At 37.0% G+C, this 20,546-nt stretch overlaps 1 protein-coding gene across 31 annotated transcripts in view; it reads right to left on the bottom strand.

Moving 5' to 3' along the window:
* Positions 1-20,546, bottom strand: part of PUM1 (pumilio RNA binding family member 1) — a 126,076-nt gene that overhangs the window by 37,072 nt on the left and 68,458 nt on the right. For 12 of the 31 annotated variants that reach the window (XM_061389944.1, XM_061390003.1, XM_061390014.1 and 9 more), the window contains 4 exons: positions 19,496-19,766; positions 9,660-9,753; positions 8,195-8,311; positions 4,349-4,500 (listed from right to left, as the gene is read on the bottom strand). In XM_061389944.1, the coding sequence (XP_061245928.1) occupies positions 4,349-4,500; positions 8,195-8,311; positions 9,660-9,753; positions 19,496-19,766 (634 nt within the window). The remainder of the gene's footprint in view (positions 1-4,348; positions 4,501-8,194; positions 8,312-9,659; positions 9,754-19,495; positions 19,767-20,546) is intronic. The other 19 variants (XM_061390066.1, XM_061390113.1, XM_061390171.1 and 16 more) reach the window with 4 other exon arrangements.

The raw sequence follows: 20,546 nt of genomic DNA, 5'->3' as shown, positions 1-20,546 counted from the left end.
TCTACCACTTTTAGTTTAAGAAACATATTACCTTTATAAGAGTTAAAACCATTTAAAAGTTATAATTCAGTCATTAATCAAATACTTAATGCCTAACATCTGGCAGGTATTGGGGATAAAGCAATGAGCAAGACACACAAAGCTCCTATCTTCTTGGAGTTTTTATTCCAGGGAATGGGAGCTAGACAGTAACCCTATAATAATCAAAAGAGAGTGAAAAAAATTATGCTAGAGTGGATGAGAGGTTTAGATATGATAAACAGGAATAATTTACCCACATCACCAAGTTATAATATCTGTATTAAAAAATAAAAAACCAAACACATAAAAAAGGTTGTATTTTCTTTATGGAATATGAGAACATTTTCTCTACCCTATAACACTATTCCCATTCATCAGAGGCCAAACAGCCCCAATGAAATCAACAGATTTGATTGTAGAAGGTGTCTGACCTGTTTCTATTTTTCTTCATAAATTTCACAGACAGCGATCTAAATCGATGTAAGTATCAGTCAAGAACATTGACATTTCAGTGAATACCTGTTCTGCCACTGTGATAAAGGATCTTTTCCTTTAATTAATGAAAGATAAGATGCTGATAATCATTGTTAAGAATCTATTTCAAAAGACCTATATATGATAGTAAGTAAAAGTACAAAACCCAATAACAGCTAAAATTACCAAAGTTTATGCATTTTGCAAAGTTTTCAAACATGAAATTCTTATCAGATCATTTTCATTATCACTTTGCTATTTATAAAAGCTACACATGTAATCAAGAGTCCATGTACAGAGAAACACTACTATCAAATATTTATTAAATGAGTATTTAAAATGAAAGACACTGTCCATATTGGCAAAAAGAGATGTACAGACACTAAATCCACCGAAAGTTTCTCATTTCCTTATCCACAGAAGTAGTGAGAGGAATAGCTGATCACGCAAATTTGTAGGAAGTATTAAAATTAATGTCTGCAAGGCACTAAACCTAGTAACCAGGAAACAATCAATAACCAATAGTTAATTCCTATCAAAATATTAGGCAATTTATCTATCTGTGACTGAAAGAATTCTAATGGACTTTATAAGAGAAGGAATGCTTCAATCTATATAGACAGAAGACTCAAGAGAAGTTGCACAGGTGAGAGTTTGGGCCAAGACTGAGAAGATGCCTCACCAACAATCCAGAAGAGCTCTAACTCAAGGAAAAGTAAACAGCATTTACAGAGATATGGCAAAATACTAATAGTTCAAAATTTTTTTTAATTTTAAAAGAAGAAGGAAAGTCAATGAAAACATCCTTTTCATAGGGCATAATGAATTAGGCTTCTGTTTTGTTAGGAGCTGTGTACAGAGTCACAGGACAGGGAAATGGACAGGGTGTCCGAAGAGAGGGGCAGTCCAGACCACTGAGCTCTGTTTCACAATGACGACAGCAATGTGCAGCCTCTCAGTCAACTCTCTAGAAATCGATGCGGTACCCTTGATGATAAACCAAAGTCTCTAAGTCAGCTCCCAATATTCATACTTTAATTTCATAAAGAAATGTCAAGCCCGGGAAACAAATACGTAAAATTTCACAAGTAACATTTTACACATGGAATAAAATCAACAAAAATGACTGAATATCTATTTGTAAAACGCTATCCTACAAGTCAGTTTACTATTTTCATGATGCAAAAAGTATTAAATTCTAGTTTCTTTTCAAAGGCAGTAATTTTAAATATAGCATTTAAATTTAATAAGCAAGCAGATAGATGCTCAACGGAGATATTTTAACAATCATTCACCCTTCTATAGTTCATCGTACTTGGTAGAATCATCATCTATATAGTCTCCCCTCATTTAGAGGCTTCTAAAGCCATTCTAAACTTCTCTCTCATGATACAACACCCAGCATCAAGCCACCACCAAGATTACCCCATGCCTGAGTTCACCTAATATCCAGAATTTTTTCTTCACCAAACATTTTGAAATTTTTAAAAAATGAACATTTTTATCAGGTGTCAAAGGAATCTTCGAAAAGAATGAAAAAGGAATCAGAAAAAAGATGGAGTGGCCAAGAGGTCAACTCCAACAATCAGATTTGGAAAAGAGTTAGCATATCTAGAAAGTAACAAATGCTTTTTGATAAAAGGCAAAGGCCAAAAAGGTCAAAAGTTTTAAAACAACCTCTCATTTAAATGACTATAACCAAAGAAGTTCACCAGGAAAATCATATTTTTCTAAAACATCTGAAGTCAGAAATTGGCAAAAATGACACTGGAATTAAAAAATGTATACTTGTCAAAAGATAATTTGAATAACAACTTTTTCACAGTAGAGTCTGTTATTGCTGGTGACAGAAAACTCAGAAATACTGCACCTGACTGTCATGCTCAATTTACAGCTAAGACGTCATGCAACTTGCCTTAGTTGCAACCAGTCAGTGGCAGAACAAAGACCAGATCTCAGGTTTTCTATCACTCTAGATATCATATGGTCAGAAGATAGCACAAACTGTGAATTTACACACTTGTGTTCAAATCTTAACAATTTAATACATGTGTGACCCTGGGCACAGAAATTCCATTCCCTCAATCTTATGCTGGGAAGTCATGTAATCTACTTATTAGAATTAGAATGAGAGAAACTATATGTAGAGCGCTTAGCTTTAAACAAAAAGATTTCAGTAAGATGTACTTATTACTATTTTTCTTATTCAGTCTACTAGAGCTGATTTGAAAACACGGCTATTACTTCAGTCTTCCAAATTCATGATCTGGCAGCCAGTTAAAACACAAAGACCATCAACTGATAAGTGCCAACTTTCCACAAAGAGTAGCTATTAAGAAATTTATTAATAGAGGTCACTCTTCTGTCAACAAATTATATGCTGAATCCCCTCTATAAGTGGTACTAGAATTGTACCTACTGTAAAGAAAACCACACATTAACTTCCAGAAAGTCATCTAACTGAAAAAATACTGAGCCAGACAAAACTAGCTAGAATTTCAAGACCTGGTTTTTCTATAAACCTGTGAAATCTAAGAAATTAAACATACACCTTATCAGTGAGAATGATAAGAAGCAAACAGTTCTTGTTTGGATCATTATCATATGTACATATATGAGCATGGTGTTTTTCCTCAAAACGAAGGAAAAAAAAAGCTTTAATTTGATGATGCTTACCAAAAGCCTAAATGCTCGTTTTATTTGCTCAAAAAAATTTACATTTCCAGGACATTATACCATGGAAATAATCAAGGATTTATGCAAAGGATATTAAGCTTATTTGTAACACCAATATAGTACTAAGTTATAGCAGCAGTTACATAAATATAACAAATAATAATGGACTGGTCAAAATAAAGAATGAGGCACTCTTTGATGGATTTAAAAACAATAAATAACAGGGAAGAGTATAATAACAAGATGCAAAGCTGTGTGGACAGCATAATCCCAATTTTATAAGAAATTAATTAAATAGTAAGACTAGAATGACAGACACCAAACATTTATACTGGTTTTTTTCTGACACAAGAATTTAAGGGATTTATTTTTCCCTTCAAGTAATTCAATTCACCATAACTTTCAGAAATAAATAGGTATTATTCTAGCAAGCAAGAGAAAACAGCCTAATATAAAAAGACACTTGGTTTTGCAATTAACTATTCCTTTTCTCATCTAGGTTAAAAAGCTTACTCTAAGTTAAAAAAGATATAAATAGGTTTAAGATTTATGTCCAATTCAATAGATGTTACTACACATAAAATAGACAATCAAGGACCTACTGATAACACAGGGAACTATTTTCAATATCTTGTAATAACCTATAATGAAAAAGGATTTGAGAAAGAATATATAAATATATATGTGTATGTGTATATATGGATGTATAACTGAATCACTTTGATATACATCTGAAACTAATACAACACTGTAAAACAACCATACTTCAATTTTTTTTTAATAAAACGGATGCCATAAATAAGCAATCTGAAGAACTAGTACCTTCCCTTTGGTAGCAAACTACTTAAAGAGAGCCAGAAGTGATCTGAGAATGGTGCTTAGAAAGTAACCAAAGTATCAAAGCAAGAAAACTTCACCATCACTAAACTGGAAAATCCTCTTAAGCAGTATCACATGGTATGTCATACCATGATCTCACTTCGTCATGCTGACCAAAGAACAGATACATAAAAGGCATTCAGTAAAGCACAGGCAAGTCTGTCTGAACTCATATACCACACGAGGGAACTCACTCACTCACCACTCACAGTTTCTCTATCAGGAACAACATTACTGTTTAATTATACACAATAACTAAGATTCACACTTAGGTGGGGTAAGTTTTGTTGACATTTACCTGCTGCTGCCCTTGCTGAGCCTGTGGGGTGGTCTGCTGATTAGCAGAATTTGTTGCTGCAGCAGCGGCGGCAGCTTGCTGCTGGAAAAGACTGGCAGGGTAGACTCCCCAGGGAGTAACTCCGTAATACTGGGGAGGGACCACAGCCGGGCCTAAAAATAGCAAGAGAAAGGTAAGAAAAATTTATTAGATTATTAACAATCAGAGTTTCCAAAAACTATATTTGATTCACCAGACACTGCTGTAAAATATTAATATACTGATTCATTTTAGCTAATCATGAATTCTATTTTTTAAAAACAGAAAATATTCTATGTGATTCCCATACCAAAGTCTCCTAAAGTCAGCAATATACTCCAGGCCTAGAGAAAGAAGCTGGGGAAGGACCAAGCATTGGAGATACTGAAAGGGAGTATAACTGATAAAAGTTAGAAGAAACTAAGAACAGATGGAAGAATTGGCCTTGGTCAAGAAGGCAAAGGTGTGTTTTTACTGAGAAAGAAAAAATATATATAGGATAGATATAGACAAAGTTTGCTGCTAAAAGGGAAATGGAAAGTCTGTATGCTTAAAGTGATGGAACACAGCAAAAGATGAAGCTGCACCCTGCTTTCAGTCTAAGGACGACACCTGAAGTGACTGATGGGGACAGGGATCTTGGTGCTTCATTAACTCCAGAAGCATGAAAATCCATCAGTTGTCTGACAACAAAGCCCAGACACGCCACTGAACTTCCACGGCTCAAATCTGAAGAGGCTTGTTTTTCCCATCTCTATTTTTAATGTCACAAAAAGCATTTAACATAACTACATTTAGATATCAGAATATGAAATTTTAAACTTAAGTCAAAGCTGAAAACAGACGGAAATGGAAAAAAAAAAAAAAAAAGACACCTCGACTTCTCACAGACCTGAGTATTCTATACAAAACTGAGCATTCTGTTTCAACCTCTTTGGCAACAAGCTACCACTGCAGTCTCTGCCAAACAGAACAAGCAGGAGAGAAGTTAACAGAGCTATGCGGACAGCAACCTAGGTGGGGCAAAAATCTAAACCACAGAATTCTCTGAAGCTGGTGGCTAGAAACATCAAGGCTCATTTGTCAACCAAGACAAGGGCACAAAGCCAGCATCTCACATGTGTGGGAACACATATCTAATGAGAATTTTCCTAGTTAAAGCAAAGTTTCAAATATTTGCAACTTGATTAAATAATAACTGCACTTTTCAGTGAAATTCCATAGACCTGTTTCAAATACATCCATTCTGACATAGTAGCCAATCCTGTAAAAATACATATTTCATTAAGTCAAAAAAAACTGGTTCATGTTTTTGCTTCTCCATTAAATTCTAAAACACAAATAAGTCAAATTATATTACTGTCCAATATTACTATGACATTTCTTTTCTTTTTAACTCTGACATTTCTAATTTGGCATTTTCTGTATCTGTAGTCTTAGACGAGATAAAGAATCTGTTTATAAAGGTGCCCATGGTCAAACAGAGTGCAAAATGGTGCAAAATGAAGGTGCTGCTTAGGAAGGCTATGCTACATCATTTTTTAATAATAAGCAAATAAGTTAAAAATTTTTAAACATGTGGGCATGTTTGGCTCAGGGTGCATCATTAATTGAGCTTGATTCCCTCAGGATATCTGTTTCAATTTCTGTGGATTAACATTCCACAAGAATATGCAGTTTTAGTTTATAACAGTTTAGTTAACATTTCTGCTCTGTGTGAAAGCACTTAATTCATTTTCCATTTGGCTCAGATGATAAGTACAAAAGCAAGATTCTCATCATCAAACTATGATCTCACTGAGGACAACTTTTGTCATCTCTAAGACTGGTTCTTTGTTTCAAATAACATATGGTAAGTCAGTAGAGGAAAGTTTGTAAAGGAAAGAAGTACAAAAAAGATAATTCAAGACAACATGGACAGTATATGACAGTGCAGTACATGCACAGGCTTTGAGCTAGATCTGACTTAAATCTCAACTCTGTAACATTTAAATTATGTGAGCTCTACTACCCAAAGTAATCTACAGAATTAATGTCATTCATATCAAATTACCCATGACATTTTTCACAGACCTGGAACAAAGAACCCTAAAATTTATATGGAACCAGGAAAGACTCAAAATTGCCAAAACAATTTTGAGAAAAAGAACGAAGCAGGAAGCATAATCCTGCCAGATTTAGGACAATACTACAAGGTGACAGTAATTAAAACTGCATGGTACTGGCACAAAAACAGACATACAGACACCAGTGGGACAGAAAGGAGAACCTAGAAATAAACTCTCACACCTACAGTCAATTAGTCTTCAACAAAGGAGGCAAAAATACACAATGGAAAAAGGACAGTCTCTTCACCAAACAGTGCCGGGGAAAGTTGAACAGCCACATGAAAATAAATGAATTTAGAACACATTCTGAGACTGTACAAAATGTCTTAAAGACTTAAGATACGACACCATAAAACTCCTAGAAGAGAACACAGGCAAAACATTCTAACATAAATCATACCAATGTTTTCTTAGGTCAGTCTCCCAAAGCAATAGAAATGAAAATAAAAATAAACAAAAGGGACACAGTCATGTTTACATACACAAGCAAATAAATACAAAGTGATAAGAGAAAGAGTAAGGACAGGTTAACCAAGGAAGCTTTCTACAGGTGACAATACCAGCTAAGAAGCTTCCCAGGCAAAGTATGGGGAAAGAGTTTACTCTAGAGGACTAAGAAGACCATAATGTCTAAAGACGCAGAGGCCTAAACCAGTGCGGTGTGTGTAGCAAACCAAAATCAATTTAATACTGCTAGAATGTATGGTATGAGACCCAGGGCGGCGGGGGGGGGCCCTGCCAGGTAGAAGTGGTGCACATGTGGAGATGCTCGTATAGTCATGGAAAGACTGCTATACATAGTGGGTCTCAATCCTCACTAATCCTTAGAATGTCATGGTAGCTCCTTTCAAGTACTGATTTCAAGGAACAATCCACCATCACCACCCAAGTAATTTGGAATGACCAGCCATGCTGACGTTATCTGCAGTGTACTGTATTAGGTAAGTAAGACAGAAATCAATAAAGGATTTAAGTAGAAGGGTAACATAGTAAGATTTGTGTTTGAGACTGTTTTCTCAAACAATCTAGGTGGGTGAACGAGGGAGAAAAAGGAAGAAAGCTGGTAAAATTTAAGAGAGAACAGCTGTAAAAGTCTAGGTAAAGATTAAAGGATCTGCCATAGTAGGAAGATATAAGCAAGGGGAGAAATTCCCGAAATATATATGAGCAACTGGTGACTCAGTGGAGCAAAAATATCTATACAGTAACACAACACTGTAAATGAATGAAATAATTTAGGAAGTGGTCTAAAGCAGAGGTCCCCAACTCCCAGCCTGCAGTCTGTTAGGCATTAGGCCACACAGCAGGAGGTGAGCAGCAGGCAAGTGAGCCAAGCTTCATCTGCCAGTCACCATCGCTTGCATTAGAGCCTGAACCACTCACCCCACCACCCAGCCCCTACCTCCCACCATCTATGGAAAAACTGTCTTCCACGAAACTGGTCCCTGATGCCAAAAATGTTGGTGACAAGACGCCTAAAGGCATTTGCACTAAGCCAAAGAAAAAAGACAGGAGGCAGTTGATTAACCTCATTTTAAATATGTTCAAGTCCGAGGTTATAGGTGGGCAGAGATATTTAGCTGGCAGATAGACGGTCCTGGAAATCAGGAGAGAAATATCCACTGGAAACACGGATTTGTAAAAGAGTATAAAAAATGAATGCCCATCAAAGGGACTTCTTTTAGCAGGTGAGAAAATCCCTCGTGGCAAAACGTCTCACCTAGCGTCGCTGCTGCAGCCAATCCAGCTGTGTAGGGGTCCGTCCCTGGGGGCGCAGCACTGATGATATATGGGTTGGGGACGAATGCAGCGGGAGCTAAACCTGCTGAAAACATACCTGTCAGTAAAAACAAACTTGACTAAAACAAACCTACCAAACTCCTACACAGTCTGGCTAACTATTCTGTGGGGAGGAGAAAAAAGAGAAGCTATAATAGGTTGAGTAAAATGGACTTTCAAAAAGATAATACCTGTACTAAAGATTATGGTGGCATCCATCTATCATCTTTTTTTAATAACCTCTGCTAAAGATTACAATTAAAACTACTAAGCAGTTTTAAATTTAGCACAATTTCTAAAAGACTAATGAAATTATAATAGGTTAAAATAAAGTGATTTAAAACAGTTTGTAATGGGATGGAGGGAAGTATTTATTTCCGTTTAAACAATTCTCCAGTTCTCCTCAAAGAAAATGTATGCCTATTTATAAAGACTACTATCTGTAAGTACATATTAAATCAGACCCAGGCAAAGGTCTAGACTTAATACAGGTGACCCTTTGACAACACAGGGGATAGGGGTGCAGACACCTACACAGCCAGAAATTCATGTATAACTTTAAAATCAGCCCTCCATAGCCACACTTCAGCATCAACGATTCAACCAAGGATCAAGTAGTACTGTAGACCATATTTATTGAAAAAAATTCATATATAAGTGGACCTGCACAGCTTAATCCCATGTTGTTCAAGGGCCACCTGTATAACTAGGCTAGAAGCAAGTCTTTTCTTCCACAGCATTTCACAATCCGTGATGGGTGATTTTCTATCTATTCAATCACGTCATTTTAACCACCCCCCTTTATAAAATTTGTACTTGTATAGCACTATTTCAAAGAGACCCCAAAAAAGCTGTGTGTGTGGGGGGGTGCGGGGAGGAGTCCAGTGTCAGCAGTAAGACAAAAATATGTTCCATAAGATAAAAAATATGTTAATATCAAGACATTAACAAGTACAACAGGTACAGAGCAACTTTAAAAACCAGTGATTACGATACAACTTTTTAAATTTTTCAACACATGCTACTTGGAAAATAGGTTTACAGGTACTACTTGCCACCTAATAAGATGTGATGTTGAGACACCCATAGTCTATATATGCCCAACAAGCACAAAATTGTTATTTAAGTTCATCCAAACCTACCAACAGAGCTGATGCTAGTCACTACAGGAAATACTTTAAGTCCTGAAACAGCTGGCAGAGCAATAACAGGATACTAAGAAATCTTATGAGTTAGGTCTAGAAAAATAGGAAGGTGGCTAAAGACAACTGGACAAGAGTTAGAGGCCGTTTACTCTGAGATCTGTCAGGACTTTCACAGTCAGTCCATACTAGCTGGGTTCCACAGCAGCCACTGTCCTAAGATGGGGCCACCCCTACAAGGCAGCTTCTGGCTTAAGGACTTACCGATGTGGGGTTGATGTGCGGCTGCTAACGCATACTGCTGCTGCTGAGCGGCTGTCAACTGCTGGACAGCAAGCGCATTGGGTCTTTGGAACAGCTGAGGGAAGAAAAGGGCATGATGAGGTTAGAGAACCAATCTAATGAAGGAATGTTAAAGCCTCTCTGAATAAAAGTTTCCATAAACTCTTGTTTAGAAATGATGCTTTTAACAAGAATGTTCTCATGCTCTACTCCACTCCCTTGCTATCTATGATGCTTCATACTTCTGTTTTCCCTCTACGGCTCTGGCTCAATTTGGTGAGCCCAGTTCCCACATGCTGACTACTTGCTTCACAGGTTATCTGTCCCCTGAACCATAAACATACATACAAATGCCCTAACGGTTGTTTCAGGTCTGAGGGCACTGCCTGATCCAGAGCAAGCCAGAAACTAAACAAATGTACTACAAATGACTTACCTCACTGCACTGACTGCTGTTACCTCCCTTCAGTTCTTTTGAGAACTCCACAAACACTCTGAAATAATCCTCATCTACTCACATTTTAGACAGGAAAAGGGAAAGTTTTCATTTCATCCCCTGGCTGTCTCTTCTGGGGAAAACACTGAATATCTTCCTCAACTAGTGGTTTATAAAAACAGGTAAACTGGACAATGTGCAACTTTCAGGGGCTCCCGAATTTCCTAGGATACCAATCCTTTTACATGTGAGAAATAAAACAACAGAAGTATAGCTGCTACTAACAAAACTTGGATTATGAGCTTAGTTTCCAAGAAAAGGAAAGGAATTCAAAGGTCTTGACAGTAAGAATATCCTAAGATTCTCTCTTATTACAAAGTCAATCATTCATTTTAAATTATTTTTGAATCAAAACCTGATAGGCACTGTGCAAGGAACTAAGTTTACAACACTAAATAAAATGTTCATACAGTTTAATAGGAACAATACTGGTACCAAGAAAGGGGATACATGATTTTGGATTGCCCTGATATGCCTCCTTCCAAGGAGTTATATACTGAAGACGTCTTTATTTACTGAAATCAGACTGGGAGAATTTACTGCTGGGACTTCCCTACAAAGGACCTTCAACCTACCTACTCTTTCTACAGGACTTTTCAGGGGTTAGGCGAACATCACTGGATGATATATAACACATACCGTGGATCTTGAACCACGGATGTCTTCATAAAGAAACCTGTTTTGGACGGTAGGTGATAATGTCATTCTGACAACTCAGTTTAATTACTGTCACAACTGAACTTTGATTCAGTTGTGGTGAACCTGATTGTTATGATTTGGTTACTTCTCTGCCTCAAGTATAAAAACAAACTGACTTTAATTTTTTTTTAAAGGTGAATATTCTGAACAAAGTGACCAACTTCACCTGTTACCTCTCTCTCTATATATATATATTTATCTTTCTAAAAACCAGAGTAAAATAAGTGTCTGCTTTCAGAGTATGAATGTCAAAAGTAACCATGTAGTACAGGTTTCAAAAATGCTTTATATAGCTTTTTTTATTTTCAAAGGTTAAAGAAAAGAAAAACTTCATTATAATGCTGGTAAAAAAACAGCTCTACTTCATAAGCACTGATTAAATGTCAAGCATTCAAAAGAAATACAGGACTCTACTGGAAAATATATCAAAACAACTGTTCATTCCAGGAAGGGAGCCAACCAGTACTATTTGGTAACTACAACCTTGTGATCATCGCCAAGTTGGTTTGGTTTCACCTGAAGGACAGTGCCTCGTACTCCTCCTACTAACAGCTCTCCCCAAACCCCTCCCTTCAAGAGGAGCATCCAGGAGGCAGAAAACAAGTAAAACAGTAGACAGTTGTCTAAATTTTTTCCAAGACTGTAAAAACACCTCCTAGTTCCACTAGGTATCTACTACCTATTCAATGGGTCTCTGGAATTTTCCTAGCCTAAACCTTTTGAAATATTTAACATCTCAGACAATGTTCATGCTAGCCTCTTCCCTCTACCTTTCTTGGCCCTGCTGCAAATAAAATAACTCATTTCACTCAACAAATTTTTTTTGAGCACTATTAGCTGGGCTCTGTGACAGGAAGCTAGGAGAATGATACTGTGTTCAGAATGTAACTCTTGAGGTTATCTTCACTTACTAAGCAAAAACAGTACTTTAACACCATTCCATTATGACTTAACCTCACTTTGTATGTTTTTAACATTTTTTAACATTTCATGTAACATTACATGCATGTACTGTATCTGTAAATATACATACATACATACACACACACACACACACAAAGAGTTTATGAATAAAAGTAACCACTCCATGTAACATTAGTTTGGGGTTCTCACTATTGTGTTACCACACTGAACACTGGGACTAATTAATAATTTTAACTAGAAACATATAGGCCTTATAACTGCTCCCATATATCCTATGTTTGAGAGTTGATTAATGTGTCCATGATTGTGACAGAGAAGGAATTATTTTGAGTGCCTTCTGCAGTAAACAATTAAACTAAGTAAACTATACATCAACAGCAGACAGATTTGATCATAGCATAAATTACAGCAATTCTGGCACATTCTCGCATGTAAACAGTCCAATATTAACTGGAAATATAGGTTATTAAAAAACAAAACTGGGTAACTGCCAAGTGATAGGTTCCAGAGGATCCTGAACAACACATACAAATGCATTGTTTAGCACTGGGCAAAGTGCTAAACTCTGTCCCTTTCTCACCTCAAAATAAAACGTACTGCCAGGCCTGACTTCTTACGAGTTTAAGGCAATATGCCTAGTGGAGAGCAGATAAAAGCACAGACTCTGGGGCCAGAAAACCTGGACTGGTATCTCAGGTCCACCACTGACCCTGTGTGCGGGACGCTGGGAAGCAAAGTCACTTTGTGCCTCACTCTCTTCCTCTCTCTAAAGATGGACAATAAAGATCTGTCTAACTCATAAGGTTGTCTGCTAACTATTAAAATCAATACACATAGAAGTCCTCTCTATGTGATACTCTTTCTGATGAATGAGGCAAGCACCCCTTAACACAGACACAGGCCTTCTGTGGGCCACCTCTTATAGCGCGTCATGTAGCAAGACAGTCCGGGAAGAGACAAAGAAAGCAGAAGGCAAGACTCTTCCGAGTCAGGTGGCACTGACATATATACACTGCTAAGTCACTTCAGTCGTGTCCGACTCTGTGCGATCCCATAGACGGCAGCCCACCAGGCTCCCCGTCCCTGGGACTCTCCAGGCAAGAACACTGGAGTGGGTTGCCATTTCCTTCTCCAATGCAGGAAAGTGAAAAGTGAAAGTGAAGTCACTCAGTCGTGTCTGACTCTTAGCGACCCCATGAACTACAGCCTACCAGGCTCCTCCGTCCATGGGATTTTCCAGGCAAGAGTACTGGAATGGGGTGCCATTGCCTTCTCCAATATATACACCATCATGTGTAAAACAGATAACTAGCGGGAAGCTGTTGTATAACACAGGAAGCCCAGCCTGGTGCTTTGTGACAACCTAGAGGGGTGGGATGGGGGGATGGGGGTACTCAACAGGGAGGGGAGTTATATATCTATATACATATAATTATGACCTATTTGTGATGATATACGGCAGACACCACAACATCGTATAGTAAAAGAAGTAAAATGCTAATAGCATACACAACAAACCAACAAAAGTGATAAAAAGGATGAAAGCAGGAGTGGGAAGAAGAATAACAACTGTGTATCTTTTTACACTGTTCTGATTTTTTGAACCATGTGAATGCTACTACCTATTCAAAAATTAAATGTTAAAAAGTATACAAAATAGACCCCCCAAAAAAAAACTTCTGAGCAGTGTTAAAGTCAAAGTCCTGCTGAGTTCATGAGCACCACCTGCTTTAGGTCACAAAGAGGAAAGAAAAACCTTTTTGTTTTTGTTGTTGATACAAGTAATTTTAAAACATATACCATGCTAAAAAAAAAACTATGAATGCAGTTAAACCTGAAGGTGAGACAGCTCCACACAGAGAGTTTTATGTTTCTAGAACTAGGTCCAAAGCAAAGCGCGAGGAGCCAGAAACTGAGACAAAGGTGTCTGCAGAGCAGGGTTTAAGACCTTCAGGAAGTCTCTGAGCTTCTCGATGTCTTAATTTTCTTATCTATAAAAATGGCTGCCCTACCTGACAAGGCTATTGCCAGAATTCACGGAGAAAAGCCTTTTAAACACTAAGAGTATTACATCAATAGTGGGGCTATAAATTTTAAAGAAAAAGTTATATTCTGGCGCTAGTCCTCAGTATATTAAATTTCTGAAAATTTGCTACTGTCTATAGCCTCTAGATCAAAGTTCATTTTTGATCAGGTTATCTGAACAGCTGCAATAGTTAACATATAATTATAATGATTTTTAGTGTAACAGGTACATACAAACTATGCTGCCAAACTTAAAAAAAAAATTCACATTTCTTTAGCAGATGAAGAATCTGATTTCAAAATAAATGACTTCTAAATAAGTGAGGAAAACAAAATACAGCCTTCCATCAAGCAAATTATTATCTTTAGAGGAAAATCATATTCTAAAATTTCATCAAAGTCAAAGAACAATAAAGGTATGTTTCAAATGACCTAACTGCTAGCTAAAGTCAGCATTTCAACAGTGACTATACACATGACGCTGGCAAAATAATCTTCCTCTCATTTATAAACTGAAAAGAAAGCCAAGAATCTTAAATACCTATATTAAAACTATGCAAACTCAGTCTCATAAGAATGACATTTAAATCACTACCACACGTTAAAAAGCAATGCATGCCAACTTCCTCTGCCATCTGACTAAGGCTTTCAGAGTATTGCTTCTTTGTTAAACATTCACGCTTAACAGATTAGAGTTTCAGTAGATCAGTACGCAATTTTGTAATGCATGCCACATTATTACGCTATTTTTACAGTAACTGAATCCTAAAATAAAGAACATCAAAAATTAACCAGATTAACCCACCTGATTATCAACTTAATCTTGGCTGTGGTTTCTGTTACTAGGTTGTAATACAATGAAACCTAGCAATAATTTTCCAGAATATATTTAGATGAACAGAGATAATTTCATGGCTATTTACTATGCAAGCATCATAACTCAAAACAGTATGAACACATTACATATGAACTGTTCACTGTGTTTTCCAGGATTAAAGAGAAGACAATGAGGACAAAGTAAGGAGAGTGGTATCAATGAGCATTTCAAACCACCCTAAATTAAAGGTTCCTAACCCCAGACCTTTGTACTTGAGGCAGGTAAAATTACTGTCATGAAATTTAGCATGCCCTTCAGTTATTATCATAGGCAACAAACCACATTAAATTTAGCCACACTTCTGTGATTCGATCACAAATAGAAATCATGTATTTTCATATTACTTTACAACTGCTAGACATCTCACAATCTTGTTTATGCTCACCATCATGGCCAGTACAACTATGTCTATCTCATGCATCATATGAAAAAGAAGCAAACACCCATCATTCAATTTGCTGTTAAATACTGTTATAGCTATTTTTATATAATTGGCTTCTTTTGTAATCATACTTACACTCTACATTTTAAGACAGTATTCTAAGAATTCAGTCTGAGATCTTACCTAACTGCCAAGGCACCATAAAAGGAATCCCTGCTATAAATACATCTTAGGTTAAGATGATGGTTTACAGTGATTAGATAAGTAGCTTAGTTATCCAAAACCAAAGTATCCCTAAAAACAGTTAGTCTGTAATGAACTGAATGAAAAATACCTTCCCTATATTTTCAGGATGCTCTATATTATGTATCTAAATACAGGCTGATATTAACAGTCTTATGAAACCAACTTATTACCCCAAATGAAATGAAATAGGACACAAGAAGGATTTACTTTGTCAACTATCAAACCAGATCCACTCATAAAATCAACATACCCTACCAATTATAGCAAATAACTTCAAAACTCCCAACTTAAAAAAAAAAAAAAAAAAAAATTGATGCCCATTTAAGAAAGCCATGATAAAAGAGCAAAATGTATAGAAAAATACATGCTACACTAGATGTTTAGTTCAACCCTCACAATCATTAATATTGTCTGTACTCAGTCCTGGCTCTTAATGCCTGTGACCTGGACTTAGTAACCAAATGCATCTATTTCTGTTTCCCTTTTATGTGTACCTTCTACTCTTACTAACCTATGATCACACCATCGTCATTTCCATCTCCATAACTCTGTTCTCTTAACCGCAGGAATATATATTCCATCTCTCATCCAAGTTAGGTCTATACAAATTTGGTCCTCAATGAGCCTTCCCCTGGTCTGATAGGATTCTTCACCAATCAATTTAACATTTAGTAGCTCAACTGTTCCATAACTGTTTTATATACTCTAAGACTATTATGAACATTAGCTCTGTTCATTACGGACAAAACCTAAGTCCCTGCAAGGATACAACAGTCAATAGTTAACTGACTAATATGGACAAAAGAATGTCTGAAACTGCTTCTAAGCTAACACTCTGCACAAAAAAAGTAAATCATGTTAATTCAGTCATCACTTCTTAAAATGCCTTGTTAATGCCTGTACAACAGCACAGCGAAGTCGGTAAGACTCACAACACTATCTACGTAACCTCACAAGTCACTTTTTTTCAACCTCAACTACCATCCAGGGTGACTATTTCTATATTACCTATTGAACATGTATGTTAATGTCTGATTTTAAGCTCTTAGTTTACTATTTTCTCCACTGGAGTTTTCATTCTTTTCCTGGTATAAATAAGTCTTGCAAAGCACAGCTCAAGATCCATCTCTTCTGTAAGTCCTTCCTTGCCCAGCAAACACTATGCTCTCCCTAGGATGTGGGCATAAATAGTCTCATCACTTGTCATCAACTATTTCCTTACACTACCTAAATGACCAAATGAGCCACAATAACTAAACTGAGAACCATGGGGTTGGGGGAAGTCTGTTCCATTCATGACAGATATGCCTGACTACAGGTAACAACAAAAAATAAGAACAGAAGGTTATAATCTGCAATCCACAGATCTGTGATCTCCCTCAAGTTATGTACAAAATTGAGTCTCAAAAGAATCATGTATTTTTTTTGATGTGAGGACTATGGCTTTTAATCAGATGGCAAAAGAGGGCTGTGACACTAAAAAGGGTTAAGTACTGATTCAGGAAATAAATTTCCTGGCTATTAAAAAGGTCCCATTATTCATCTATGATAAACAATCTAATGGGCTAGACCTAAAGGACTCACATATTAGAATACATGCAAGACCTCAAAGAGTGGCCTCCAGACCTCTCCCAAGGCTAGCTTTCAATCTTAGTTTGGTGAAGTATATTAAACACAGGGAATGTTCTGAGATAATGTAACAGGGTTGTGGAAAAGGTTCCCTGAAAACTTGGTCCATCAAAGCAAAAGCAGAGGACACAGAGAGATCAAGACCCCATCTTACCCTCTAGGTGATTACAATCTAGCAGAGGATTATCAAACAAGGAGACACCATGACTCTTTCTCTTAGAGGAAGCACAAGGCACTACAGAGACAGAAATGACTTTTTGATTTAGAGATCAAGAAAGGTAACCAAAAAAAAAGGGTAATATAGCACTGGACCTTGAAGAATGAGAACCATTTTAATTATTAGAAATGGAAAAGAGGAATAAAATCTAATGAAAACCAAAAGGGTAAAAAGGGATTGGAAGGATAAAGTGTAGAAACAAACACCAATTTCCAGTAGAGAAAGGGTTCTTCCATCTTAATAACTACTGGCCTTTATGCAGCAGCCTTTGGGAAGTTAAGGGTCCTAAAGAGTCTTGGGTCAATGATTTCTAGGCAGGCTATCAGTACATCCAGTATAAGAATGTGTACAGCCATCTACTCAAAATAGCAAGAATTATGAGCCCATGGGACAAAATAACAATAAGCACATCCTATGATGATGGTGTAACTGTGTAACAATGACCCTATATTGCAGCAACCAAGACATGCATGGGAAGTCAGAATTCAACCACAGCTCAACTTGCAAAATAATGGCATTCGCTTCCAAAAACTGCTGAAATGTGATTCATGGTGAAGGCACTCCAGGTTTTATAAGTCGGAGCAGGTGGTGTCTTTGATGTAATTGTGTGAACTATTTGTGGGCATGCAAAAGTACATTTCTGTTCAAGTTCTAATAATTATCCAGCCTCCTCAAAAATTGGTAGAATTACTTTGAAACCCAAGTTCAGTAAATCAAAAGTGAATCCCAACTTTAATTACAAGGTAACAATTAAATGACAGAGAATCAGATTGTCATTCATAAGAGGTTAGAGACAAACACTTCTTAAATAACAAGCCAAGAGTCAGATTGGGTTCGATTGGGAATGGAAGCTAAGAACCAAAAATGGCTGCAGATCTAAGGGTTGCCAGGGGAAGTTCAATGAGACAATAAAGAATTCAGATAAAATTTTTTGAGATAACTAGGTTACAGGAACTTGATTAGAAACAGCCTAAACTTAACATACCTCAATTTTTATAGAGAAATTACTACACTAATATTCTAAACTGGACAAGTTGAAGTCTACACAGTAATAGTGTGTCCCTATGTTTGCTGATATGCCACAAAATATCTTTAAATTGAGTATTTCCTCAGCATCTGAAGTAATTTCTGACTTCATTCAACACTACTATTTTGAGGATTCATTGTGAAAAAAAAAAGCAAAATCAAATTAATAAATAAGACAAAAAGCAAAGAAAGTCAAATTTCCATGGAAAAGTGAGCATATCTCTTGGGAACTACAGGGAGAACAGTGTACACTGTTAGTTCACACTCTCTAGAAAAAGACTTTGTTAATTACACCTAGTATATCCAACTGATAGGAACAGAGTGCATGCACATCACATCATCCCTTAAAGGGGTTTGTTTCTGTAAACTTTACATGGTTAATGGTATTATCCAGCTATCTATTAAGCAAAATTCACTTAAAATCAGCCATTTATGACAAATAAAGGGAGAGTATGGTACAATTTGATCTACAAAGACCATAAGCCAACTTTCCTCATAGATATATAATTTCTAAACTACAAAATGAGATTTTAACTTTTCAAACCTAGAAATTTATATGTATGCTCCAGACTAAAATTAAGGAGTATGAGAAACTGATGGCCCATCAAATTGCTCGAGGCCACAAAGGAGAACTTGTGGAACTTAACATGAACAAGAAGTTACCTGCCCCCTTTTCATTAATTTGGCTAATTTTCCTCTGGTTTTGAAGGCACACATAAAATATATTCCAAGGACTTACAAATAAAAGAAGAGCCAAATAATTTCACTGCAGATTTTATTTTGAGTGATATGTGTTTTTTCCCTAATCACATTCTAACTCTTTTGAAAGGTATGACATATGTCTGTTATCTATAGTAACTCACTTAATTAAAAGACAAGACTAATAAGACATCTGGCACTGGACTCCTGACAGTGGCAGACAACAGAGTCTACTATTTTAAAACAAAAACCAACAGCATTATAATCACATTAATCTTCAGTGAGATTAACATTCAAGAGGATTGTGTCACAGGAGGTAACACCACCACACCCCGTCCCCAGGCCCTGATAAAAGAGAGGAGCCAAAGGAATTTACACAGAGCAGGGTAGTCTCTTGCCAACAAACCTCAGCATGGGAATCATGCTGGAGGGGAAGATGCAAAGGCTTTATAATCCACATCTCTGTTGGGTAAATAAGGACTGGCCATCAAAAGCCTAAAATATTGCCACCCTCCTCCCATCCCCACCTTCTCAGTTACTTGAATAATGCTGCTGCCTGGAGGGAGAGCATAGAGAGTGACAGAGACACACACAGTACCTGTTGTTGAGAATTGTAGTCAAAAAGTCCCACAGTTGCTGCTGCTGAGTCCACAGGTACCTGCGTGCCTGAATAATCAAACTGAAGAGGCTCCATGCCCACATGTTCCATGGGGTCCAAGGGGACACTCTGGGACTCCATGTTGGAGAAATCCTCCACAGGCTTGGCACCATTGGTGCTGGTCAGCTGGGCTAAACCCTCAGAACCATTCTGGTTTGGACCCAGAAGATCCACTTCATTAGCAGAGTTCTGGCAATTACCAGGGGTACGGCTAAACAGAGAAAGTAAAGGGCATTAAACCTTATTTTAAGTGGGGAGGGACACTACACCAACCTAAGTTTAAGGACAATGTCCTTGACACAGCTTATTACCAACAGTATTTAAAACTATTTTGAAAAAATGACCAGAGACCCTTTATGGTGCTTACATGTTACATCCTATAAAACGACTCTTCTATTGCTTGCCTTCCCACAACCCACCCCTTAAATTGACATTAACTGCTATTAATTTACCATCTCTTTTACCAAGGGGCCCAGATGTGAGGAACACTGGATGAACTGGGGGGGAGGGGCGGGGGGGGGGGGGGCGGGAATCACTCTGTGGTATTCATGAAAGCAAGGATCCCAAAATACAGGTAGCAAAACATGCCCCCCAAAAGCAACATCCTACTCTTTTAAACAGTCAATAGACAAAGTACTTTCTAGGGAAAGTTCCACATCTGAGAATATTTCTATTCAAAAAAAAATTTTTAATAGGTGAAAAATTTTTGTTTGTATTTCCTAGGTACCACTGGCCAACCATAAAACTGACTCCCCTTTTCCTTTCAAAGAAACCAGAATCAAACCATTATAAAACAGTACAAAATAAATTCACTTTTTAGGATAAGCTCCTGCTAAGGAATCAACTCTAAGAATTAAAAGTGATATGAGGATGTAATTTATCATCTGAACCAGGACACTCCTAAGAACAAAAAAGGGCAGTATTAATAAATATCTTGGGACAGAGCTATAAACAAATACTGTCCTGGGCAACCCAGGACACATGATCACTC

This window comes from Bos javanicus, chromosome 2 (assembly GCF_032452875.1).
Source record: "Bos javanicus breed banteng chromosome 2, ARS-OSU_banteng_1.0, whole genome shotgun sequence".
NCBI lineage: Eukaryota > Metazoa > Chordata > Mammalia > Artiodactyla > Bovidae > Bos > Bos javanicus.
Note: the sequence above shows the minus strand (reverse complement) of the source record. Positions and strands in the feature narration are given on the sequence as shown.